General features: G+C 29.5%; 1 protein-coding gene and 1 non-coding gene across 3 annotated transcripts; both read left to right on the top strand.

Annotated features, from left to right (window-relative positions):
• The first annotated feature begins 375 nt into the window (after positions 1–375).
• TRNAP-AGG lies at positions 376–447 on the top strand. Its single transcript has one exon. It is a non-coding gene; the product is annotated as a tRNA-Pro (tRNA).
• Positions 448–4,728: 4,281 nt separating this feature from the next.
• LOC110624491 (protein IQ-DOMAIN 3) lies at positions 4,729–9,106 on the top strand. Of its 2 annotated transcripts, XM_021769669.2 has the most exons (6): positions 4,729–5,115; positions 5,678–5,758; positions 5,872–6,306; positions 6,752–6,979; positions 7,464–7,583; positions 7,748–9,106. In XM_021769669.2, the coding sequence occupies exons 2-6, from the start codon at positions 5,705–5,707 to the stop codon at positions 8,747–8,749; spliced, it is 1,839 nt and encodes a 612-aa protein (XP_021625361.1). In that variant the 5' UTR covers positions 4,729–5,115; positions 5,678–5,704; the 3' UTR covers positions 8,750–9,106. The 2 variants fall into 2 exon arrangements, with proteins under 2 accessions (XP_021625361.1, XP_043816581.1); XM_043960646.1 differs by lacking the exons at positions 4,729–5,115; positions 5,678–5,758 and having other exon boundaries at positions 6,166–6,494; positions 6,549–6,979.
• Positions 9,107–10,901: the final 1,795 nt, after the last annotated feature.

The raw sequence follows: 10,901 nt of genomic DNA, 5'->3' as shown, positions 1-10,901 counted from the left end.
TTAAAGTTTAATTAGCTTTAGCAATTTCCTAGTTTTTATTTTTACACAGTATATATATTCAATTAATTAAAAAAAATTTTATTTTATTTATTTATTAATTATAATATTCATTCATTTTAACGGTTAAATATTATAAAAAAAATTAATTAATAAATTTTTTATAAATTAAAAAGTTAATTAATAAATTTCTTCAAATTATAATAATTAAATAGTAAAATATTTAATAATTAAAATTAAAAAATAACTAATTTATATATTTTTTAAAATATTAAAAACGTTTTAATATATTTTAAAAAATATTTTTCTATATTTTTCCTTGAAAATATTAGTTTATTTTTTCTGTATTTAAGTTAAAGAAGTTAGCTCTACGCACTTGGGCATTTGGTCTAGTGGTATGATTCTCGCTTAGGGTGCGAGAGGTCCCGAGTTCAATTCTCGGAATGCCCCCTCTATTTTTTTCATATTCCATTTTTCAAATGGTGGATCCGCTGCTGCTTCTTCTTCACGTATACCTCTATCTTGTCTTTTTAAAACCCTACAAGAAACCCTGCTTCTGCTATAATGTCCTTTTTCTGAACAATTTAATCCTTTGACTTCCCCAAAAACCTTAACATAAACGCAACATCATCTCTCCAATAACCCCTTTTGTCCTTTTCTATCCTCTCTTCTTTTATATATACATGCATGTTTATGTCTGCTTTGCTGTCACCCATCAACCATTCTCTTTCTGTTACTCTCCTTTCGACCAGAATGTTAAGCTCCAACAACAATGGAAGATTTTAGTGATGATCAAGACACAATTTCTTTGTCTGACCTTCCACTCTCCCACCAGCAAAATGAATCCATTACAGAACTTCATGATCCACAAGGCTCAGACGACTCTCATGAGGACTTTCTCTTTGAGTTCTCTGAGATTCCAAGCTCATTGGAAACTGACTCCTTTGCCCCAGATAATGTCATCTTCTGCGGTAAAATCTTAATCTGCAAAACTGAACAACCTCCTCCTCCTTCTATGAGTTCAGCTGGGTTGTTGAAGGAAAACAATAAGGTTTCATCAAATTTACTAACCTCCAAGTCTTCTCCACCGGAGGCAACCAAAAGTTTGATACGCTCTTCGTCTTCAGGCAATTCAAGGAAACAGCGTAAGTTCTTGATTGGAGTGGGGAAGATTCCGACGAAAATGGAGCTCAATGACATAAGGGAAAGACAGAAGCGACAAGCTCCGCCACCCATGTTCCGGGCGGTTGTCTCCGATGAAGCACCAGTTGTCCACAGAGGTAGCGGGAAGAGCCGTCGAATGGGTTTGAGAACTTTCAGTTGTAGGACCCACCTTTGCAGCGGGTTGCAAAAGGTTTCCTTTCCTTGTTTCCCGCTGTCGAAGACTGCTCTGTAATTGTGTTGGCTAATTTAGTGTTGGATTTTTCAATTTTATTATTATTACTATTATTAATTTCTACCACTCTCTCGGATATATCGTCTAATACAATCATGTAATTTAAAATTTAAAAAAATTCAGATAATTATAAAAAATTACCACATTATTTAACTCATTAAATTTTATTTAATGGTAATAAATTATATTTAAATTTTTAAAATTTTAAATTTAATCCATTAAATTTTATTTGATTAATAAAATAATTTTTTATTTAAATTTTATATTTTTATTTAAAATTAATCTTTATATTTTTATAGATTAATCCTAAACATTATAATTACTAATCAGTCCTTATATTTATAAACCAGTCTCTTAATTTATTAAATTTTAATATTTTATATGTAAAAAATAATAAAATAAAATAAAAAATCTCATACTTTCTTTTTGTCTTAATTAATAAAAAAAAATCAATGAGAAGGGAAAGTTGAATTAGAAAAACTCTTTGAACTTAAATTTAGATACATATTTTGTCAAGATTTTTTATTTAATTTTTATTTTATTAATTTATTTTAAAATATTAAATTTAATAAACATGTGAGATTAATTTAAAAAAATACATAAATATTTATTTGTAAATAATTATAATATTGAGGGACCAATTTATAAAAATGTAAGAATAAATTATAATTAAATGGACTATTTTATTATAAAATAAAGATTTATAATTAAATTTATAAATTTATAAAATTTTAAAAATTAAAATGTAATTTATTTTAATTAAAAAATATTTTTAATTAATTTTTAAGTATTATTAACTATGTTAAATAAAAAAATCTCACATTATTAACAAAGTAAAATTATATAATTTTTTTTATCATAAATTAAATTATAGAACTATTTGAAAGAAGTATTAAATTATAATATATTTTTTTTAATTACTCCAAAAAAAATTATCTAAAATAAGATGAATTATATATATTAATATAGAATTTTTCACTTTAATTTATTTGGATCGGCTTTCATATTGATGACCCAAACTCTCTCAGTTTAATGTTTTCTTCTCAACCTAAAGACAACATGCCTTCAATTGTGGGTAAACTATAAAATAATTTTCTCATAAAACAAAATATAAAAATAATCAATTCTTATACTATCACAAAATTCATTACTTAATTTATTAATTTTAAAAACTACATAAAAATATTTTTAAAATTTTAAAAATTTATTAAATAATTACTCAAATATTTCAATATAAGATTTTTTTATAAAATTCAGAGATTAATTAATAAATTTTTTTAAAATTATAAGAATTAAATAATAAAATATTTAATATTTTAAATTAATAAAAAAATTAATTACAGTAATTTTTTAAAATTTTATAAATATTTTGATATATTTTTTAAAAATTAAAAAATAAATTAATGAATTTTTTCCCAGTGTATAAACTAAATAATAAATTTTTAATAATATTTTGAATTTTAATAAAATTTATAATTTAATTTAGGGTAATTTACGATTTAGTCCCTGAATATTGCCATTATTAACAAGTCAGTCCCTGTATTTTCAGAAACCTATTAAAACGTCCTTATGTTTTCTCTCCGTCAACGAAATAGTCCTTCTGTCTATTTTTGCCGTTAAAAATATAGTAAAAGACTAAATTACCCCCAATTATTTTTCTCCTCCTCCTCCTTCCTTTTCTTCTTCATCAATTCTTCTTTCTTTTGCTTCTTCTTCTTCTGCTTCTTCTCCTTTTTCTTCTTCAGCTTCTGTTTTTTCTCCTTCTTCTTCTGCTTCTTCTCCTTTTTCTTCTTTTGTTTCTTTTTCTTCTTTTTCTTCTTCTTCTTCTTCTCATTCTTCTCCTTCTTCTCCTTCTTCTTCTTCTTTTTCTTCTTTCTCTCCTTCTTCTTCTTCTTCTCCTTCTTCTTCTTCTTCTTCTCCTTCTTCTTCTTTTTCTTCTTTCTCTTCTTCTTCTTCTTCTTCTTCTTCTTCTTTTTCGGAGGAGGAAGAGGAAAGAAAAGATATGGACTATTTTGTTGATAAAAAGAAACAATAAGGATGTTTTAATAGATCTAAGAAAAGATAGAGACTATTTCGTTGACAAAAAGAAACAATAAGGACGTTTTAATATATTTCTAAAAATATAGGGAGAGACGATTTCGTTGACAGAAAGAAACGATGAGGAGAGACTATTTCGTTGACTTAAATAAACGATAAGGATGTTTTAATAGATGTGAGAAAAGATAGGGACTATTTCATTGATGAAAAAAAATAATAAGGACGTTTTAATAGATATGAAAAAAGATAAAAATATTTTAATAGATTTTTGAAAATGTAAGGACTAATTTGTTAATAATTACAATATACAAGAACTAAATAAATGATTTTATTTGAGGGTAAAATTGGATTTTAAAAATTTTCTCTCTCTTCCTTTATCTAATTTTAACGGAAAATAGGACGGAAGGACTATTTCGTTGACGGAAATAAAACATAAGGACGTTTTAATAGGTTTCTGAAAATACAGGGACTGACTTATTAATAATGGCAATACCCAGGGACTAAATCGTAAATTACCCTTTAATTTATGTTATATTAATAAGAAACAATTTATTTTTTAAGATTTTATTTTATTTAAAATTTATTATTAAATTATAATAATTTAATCTCTTAAATTTTATTTTTTATGAGAATTTAATCTTTCAATTATAATATTTATAACCGTTTTAATATTTGCAATAATTTAACCTTTTTCATTTAAGTTGATTACCTATAAAATTAACGAAATGATTATTTTATTAGTAAAATAGAAGCTGAATAATTAATTTCATATTTTTTTAAAATTATTTAATATTTTTCCTGAATTTCTAACTTTAATTTAACATATAATTTTTTTTAAAAAATTATTTTATTAAATTAGAATTTATTTAAATTTAAAATTGATATATAAATTAAATTTAACCGAACTGAAAAAGAATAAAAAACTTTAAAATAAAAATTAAATTAAATTAAATAAAAAAATTAATCAAATCAAATTAAATTGATAATTCTATTGGCTCGATAAAGAATAAATTCAAAATGTTAAAACTAACAATAATAATGCTAAAATTTAGCAGGATGAAACATGTTGAATTTTCAAATTTATAAGAATGATTTAATATATTTTTAAAAATAAATAGACTAAGTAATTAGTTTTTTATTAGGGAAAGGATTAAATAGTATTTTTTTTCTTTTTTATAAAAAAAATAATAAAGAAAGTTGTGATTGGTTAAAGGAACAACGTGATTACTTGGAAAATGCCAAATAAACAAACAGAACATAATCCCAACGGAAAAAACTACCCGTGAAGAAGAGCGGAAAAACTACAACTGTTTTAATTTATTTTATTTTTTAATTTAGAACTTCGAGGAAGTAAGAACCGAAAAGACAGCAAATGGTCTCTCATTTTTGCCATTTCTGGTTTTCCATTTGTTCTTAATTTTGGAAGAATTCTTCAAAATTTATTGGGTCCCATTGCATATCACCTCAAACTATCCAATCCAAGTTGTTATTGATCGATCGATCGATTTCTGTTTGTTGAAAGCTTTCTTTGGCAACATCTCTCTCTCTCTCTCGTCACAGGAGCCGCGTGGTCATTTACTTCTTTTGATGCTTCTCATTTCTCTGCCCAGAGAGAGAGAGAGAGAGAGAGAGAGAGATGAGAATGTTTCCCTAGTTACAGAAATCTGAAAATTTTTCATGCACAGGTAAATTTTTGGATTTTATTTGGCTTTTTTGTTTGTTTTTTATACATTTGTTAAATGTTGTCTTGTTCTGGCAACTCTTGTTGGCTTAAACCCTTTATGGGTTTCTTTCTAAATTGGAAACTATGACCTGGGTTTTTGTGTCTTTTATGAAGATCTTGTAAATTTTGGAATCTGGATTTTTGAGCGTTTGTTTCTTTTCTTGACTAATTGGTTGAAATTTTCCACAATTTCTGTACAAATGGTGCTTTAGTTAATGTCATTCTTAATATTATTCCCCTTTTTAAACATATTATTTGTATTATTGTTTATGATAGATCTAGTTTCTAAATATTGGGATTTCCTCAAAAAAAATTTACATTTTTTTTATTGTTCAAACACATTTTGAGGTCAAGTTTCCAAGGGTTTCTTTCTTGTTTTCCAAATGCAGTTTGATCATTTATTTTTTCTGTTTTGATGTAATCTTCAACCTTTTGTTCAATGGCGGATTACTTTATTTTACATTTGAATATCTCTGATAAATCTTTATGGTTTAATCTCACTTGTATTTTGAAATTTCATGTAGAGCCCAGGTGACATGAATGATTAAGAAATGGGGAAAAGGGGGAGTTGGTTCTTTTCCTTGAAGAGAATTTTCAATCCTAAGGTTTTTGTTGGAAATTTTGGATTGTAGCACAATAATTTACTTTTTACTATTTAGATTTGTTGATGATCTAAAATTAATATTGGTTTACTTTTTTTGCTTTTCTGTTTAACTAGAGATCCAAATCAAAGAAACAAGAGAAGGATCTAGATCTGCTTTGTTCTGAATGTGAAGAAACTACTGCATTAGCAATTTCTGCCCCTCCTCCACCTCCACCTCCACCTCCACCCCCAGCATCAGCATCAGCACCAGCACCAGCACCAGCATCAGCACCAGCACCAGCACCACCACCGCCACCTCCGCCTCCACCACCACGTGCTGTTCTTCTTCCTCCCCCTGTAGAAAATGTGAAATTAACTGAAGCTGAGAACGAGCAGTGCAAGCTTGCATATACTGCGGCAATTGCCACTGCTGCAGCTGCTGAGGCAGCTGTTGCTGCTGCCCATGCTGCTGCTGAGGTTGTTCGGCTCACTAGTGTGTCAGGTTACTCTGAAAAACTGAGCGAAGAAGAAGCTGCTATCAGGATTCAAACGGCATTTAGAGGATATTTGGTACCCTTCTGTTTACTCCAAGGGGTTTCTATTTATTTCTTTCCTAATATGATAAATGTTTCAATATGGTAAAACTTATATGCATCTGGTGTTTATTCCTAATGCGGAGGGTATACATTTTCTGCATTTTGATGAGGGAAAAGGCTAGAGATTGTGAAATACTTGTAGTGCAAATTAATATAAACAGTTGATGCTCCAGACATTATATATGAAAAAGAAAAATCTGAATTCCAATGGAAGTATGATGCTCAAGGCATCATACTTCCATTGGAATTCAGATTTTTCTTTTTCATAAATAATGTCTAACTGTAGGTTTTTCTGTCAATCTCTCTCTGTGTGTAAATATCACGGATACATTGAAGCTGCGATGTCAATTATAATATTGTGTTCTCTTAGATCTCATTTATATACACGCAGTATAGGTTCTTTCTATTCTGGTTTTCAGGCAAGGAGGGCACTACGAGCTTTGAAGGGATTGATGAGATTGAAGATGTTAATACAAGGCCAATCTGTCAAACGGCAAGCGACTAACACCTTACAAGCAATGCAGACACTTGCTCGTGTGCAGTCTCAAATTCATGCAAGGAGGATCAGAATGTCTGAGGAGAACCAGGCCCTGCAGCGGCAGCTCCAACAAAGACGTGAGAAAGAGCTTCAGAAGTTGAAAGATGCTGTAAGTGTGCTCATTCATACTTTTTATCATCAAGTCCATTACTCTTGTGAGAGTATATATGTACCTATGTGTGCGTGTGCGTGTGTGCCTTTCTGCAACTAGGTAATGCTTGTATTCTTTTGGTTTATTCTTGACAAGGTATGCAAATGTCACCAGACCATTTTTCCTGCTAGCATCTGTACTTTAATATTAACGCTGACGTTCGGATTTGGAAGAATCAATTATCTTGTTGTTTTACTTTCGATTTACTCTGAAACGAACTTACTGTACTGATCCAAAGAGTTTGCCAAAGAATTTCTCATTTATTTGATAAAGTACTTTTATCAAGCTCTGAAATCTTCCTTTCAAAGGAAACTTGATATTGCATTTTTACTCTTCCTTTTTTAATCAAATAAGTGGAGACATTATCCCCTCTTGGCCTTGAAAGATGTAAAAATATCTTTTGTTGATATTGAGTTCTAAATTGCTTGTATGTTAACTTCAGATTGGAGAACAATGGGATGATAGCATGCAGTCAAAGGAGCAAATTGAAGCAAGCTTACTTCAAAAGCAAGAAGCTGCTATGAGAAGAGAAAGGGCATTGGCTTATGCATTCTCTCGTCAGGTAATCGAGTGTTTTTCCCCCCCTTATAAAAGTTATTTTACAATGCAGATTATAATTTCACTACAACATGTATGAGCATTTTTTTGATATTTAGAACTCTTCAAAATAAGTAGAGAAATTCAAACCAAGTATTAAAACTAACATGTGATAAATTTTTTGAGCAGCAAACATGGAAGACCTCTTCAAAATCAGCAAACCCAACATTTATTGATCAAAATAATCCGCAGTGGGGTTGGAGTTGGTTAGAAAGATGGATGGCAGCCCGGCCGTGGGAGAGCCGGAGCACCGTAGATACTAATGATCATGCCTCTGTTAAAAGCACAGCAAGCCGTGCCATGTCTATTGATGAAATCAGCAGATCTTACTCTCTTCGTGATCTCAACCGCGATAATAAGCTTTCACCTAGTCCCCTAACGTCTAACCGACCTCTCCTTCTTCGATCCCCTTCAACTCATCCTTCCAAAGCGCCTTCTATATCATTACTAACCAGGAATACAAAACCATCAAGCCCAAAAGGGAGTGTTCGAGGTGGGGATGATGACTCAAGGAGTTTGTTCAGAGTCCAGTCCGAGCGTTATAGTAATGACCATACCTCTGTTAAAAGCACAACAAGCCTTGCCATATCTATTGGTGAAATCAGCAGAGCTTACTCTCTTCGTGATTTCAACCGGGATAATAAGCTTTCACCCAGTGTTAGCCGACCTTCCATTCGCCGATCCCCTTCAACTTCTTCTTTCAAAGTGCACTCTATATCATTACTAACCAGGAACACAAAACCATCAAGCCCAAAAGAGAGTGTTTGGGGTGAGGATGATGACTCGAGGAGTTTGCTCAGTGTCCAGTCTGAGCATTATTGGAGGCACAGTATAGCGGGATCATCAGTAAGAGATGATGAGAGCCTTGCTAGCTTACCTTCTGTTCCAAGTTACATGTCGTCCACAAAGTCAGCAAAGGCAAAATCTCGGTTGCCGAGCCCATTAGGGCTGTATAAGAAAGGGACACAAGAAAAGGCATCAGTGGGTTCTGCAAAGAAGCGGCTTTCATTCTCTGCTTCCCTAGCTGGATCAAGGAGGCATCATGGTCCTCCTAGGATGGATCCCATTGTCAATAACAACTATGACTTGCACACAGAAGAGAAAACTGTCAACGGAAAAAGCAACATCTAGGCATGTCACTAACAACTACGAAGCACACACAGAAGAGGAAACCGTCAACGGAGAAAGCAGCAGGTAGCACAGGGGACAATTTCATTTTAGGTATTACTGATAAAAAGAGATTCATTGAAAAAAGATTTGATATATGCATCCATTTTCCTTTATAAGCAACTAGTTTTCTAAAAGTGCGAAGGGAAAAAAAGGGAATAAAACTGTATGATTGTTGCAATTGTTGTTGTCATCATCGTCATCATCATCGCTAAGACCTTTTTATTCTTCTAAACAAAATGCAATTGTTAAATATTTGTTATGTATTAGGATTGATTGGAAGATGATAATAGTATGATTTATGTAGTTTTGGTGTTGACATGAGATTGCTTTTTCCACTGTTCTGTTCTTCTCCTCTTCCATGTTATTGAGATTGTGAGGAAAACTTGGTGTAGTGTGTTCATAAACAGTTTCCAATCATTTATTTCCTTTATTGATTTTAAGTTGTAAGAATGCAAGAAATGTTCTGGTATGCTGTGGCATTCTGGTGTGTGCCTGTTTTTGATTTAAGGAGGTTTGGAATATGATAATTTACATCCAAACTATTTCAAATGTTCACAATTATAGAAAGAACTAAATTGAATTTATATAAGTTAACGGTAAATTCTATTTAAAAAAAAATAAGTTAATGGTAAATTATAATATAGTCCTAAAGTTCTATTTATATATTAAAGTAGTTCTTAAATATATATTTTTATTACAACAATATCATTTTTTATTAATCTCATTATTCACTTTTTATTTTCACTTCTATATAATATCATAGATATTAATAAAAACTTAAAATATAAAAAAAAATTACAATTTAAAATATATAATATTTCATTTTATTTAGAATATTATTAATAGGAAATAAAAATTTTCAAATATAAAAAATATACACATAAATTATAATATTGAGTATAAGCCTTCAGTAAAATATTTTAATATATATTATTTATATATGATGTTAAAAAAATAAAATTTTACCATTTAAAATGTATAATATTTTATTTAATTTAAAATATTATTAATAGAAAGTAAAATTTTTTGAATATAAAAAATATACACATAATTTATAATATTGAGTATAAACAAAATATTTTAATATATATTATTTATATGCGATATATAATATAACAAAATTTTATTCATAATAAATATTTATTCAATATAATATATTAAATATAAAATATATTTAATTTTAATATAAAATTTAAATTAAAAAATTATATATTTTAATAATATAAAATTTTAGAGATTATATTATAATTTATCATTAATTTATATAAATTCAATTTAGTTCTTTGACTATAATTATAATAAATCGAAAAGTTTTAACTTTATTATTTAAAATTTGAAGTATTGAATATAAATATAAATTATCGAAATATTTAGATTTTTTTTTATCCAATATCCATTTGAGTTATTGTTTTTTATAGCCTTATATGATTCAAAATACTCTACTTCTTTGGAATTATATTTTTCAAGAAAATATATTTTTAACTTTTATGGAAGTAGGGTATCGTAACGACTCGAAAATCGAACCGCTACCGGCGCTAGAATCCAGATCGGCTTAAGGCCGTCGGGACCCGTAACAAGCCAAACATTCATTCTGTGGATCTGTTTAATCCCATACATGATCAACAACATACATAAAAATTTTGAACTTTTCTTTCCATTCAATCACCAAACTCAACCTGTGCATGCACTATATATAAACATAAACATTAACTCCACCTTGGAGCCCTCATCAATGCTCCAATGGGGTGACATAATATAAATTAAGTTTGGTTTATAATAATCATCATTAAACATTAAGATCATGTACTAGAAAGGGATTAACATAATACTATGGTCAAGCACAACTCTAAACTTTCATAAGCATCATTACATAACATTTCTATATCATACTTTTCCATTACATCATATCCATGTCCACATCTAGCTATTACATAACACATGACTCTACTCCTGCTGACCTCATGGTCTACCCTGTACCTGCAAACCTGGGGGTTAAGGGAGAGGGGTGAGCTATAAAGCCTAGTGAGCAGAATAAATAAACATTAAATTTAAAGTCCATGCTTCCATGAAATGCATCACATCACAAACAAATCACATAAAGGATGAACTTGTC

This window comes from Manihot esculenta, chromosome 10 (assembly GCF_001659605.2).
Source record: "Manihot esculenta cultivar AM560-2 chromosome 10, M.esculenta_v8, whole genome shotgun sequence".
Classification (NCBI taxonomy): domain Eukaryota; kingdom Viridiplantae; phylum Streptophyta; class Magnoliopsida; order Malpighiales; family Euphorbiaceae; genus Manihot; species Manihot esculenta.
Note: the sequence above shows the minus strand (reverse complement) of the source record. Positions and strands in the feature narration are given on the sequence as shown.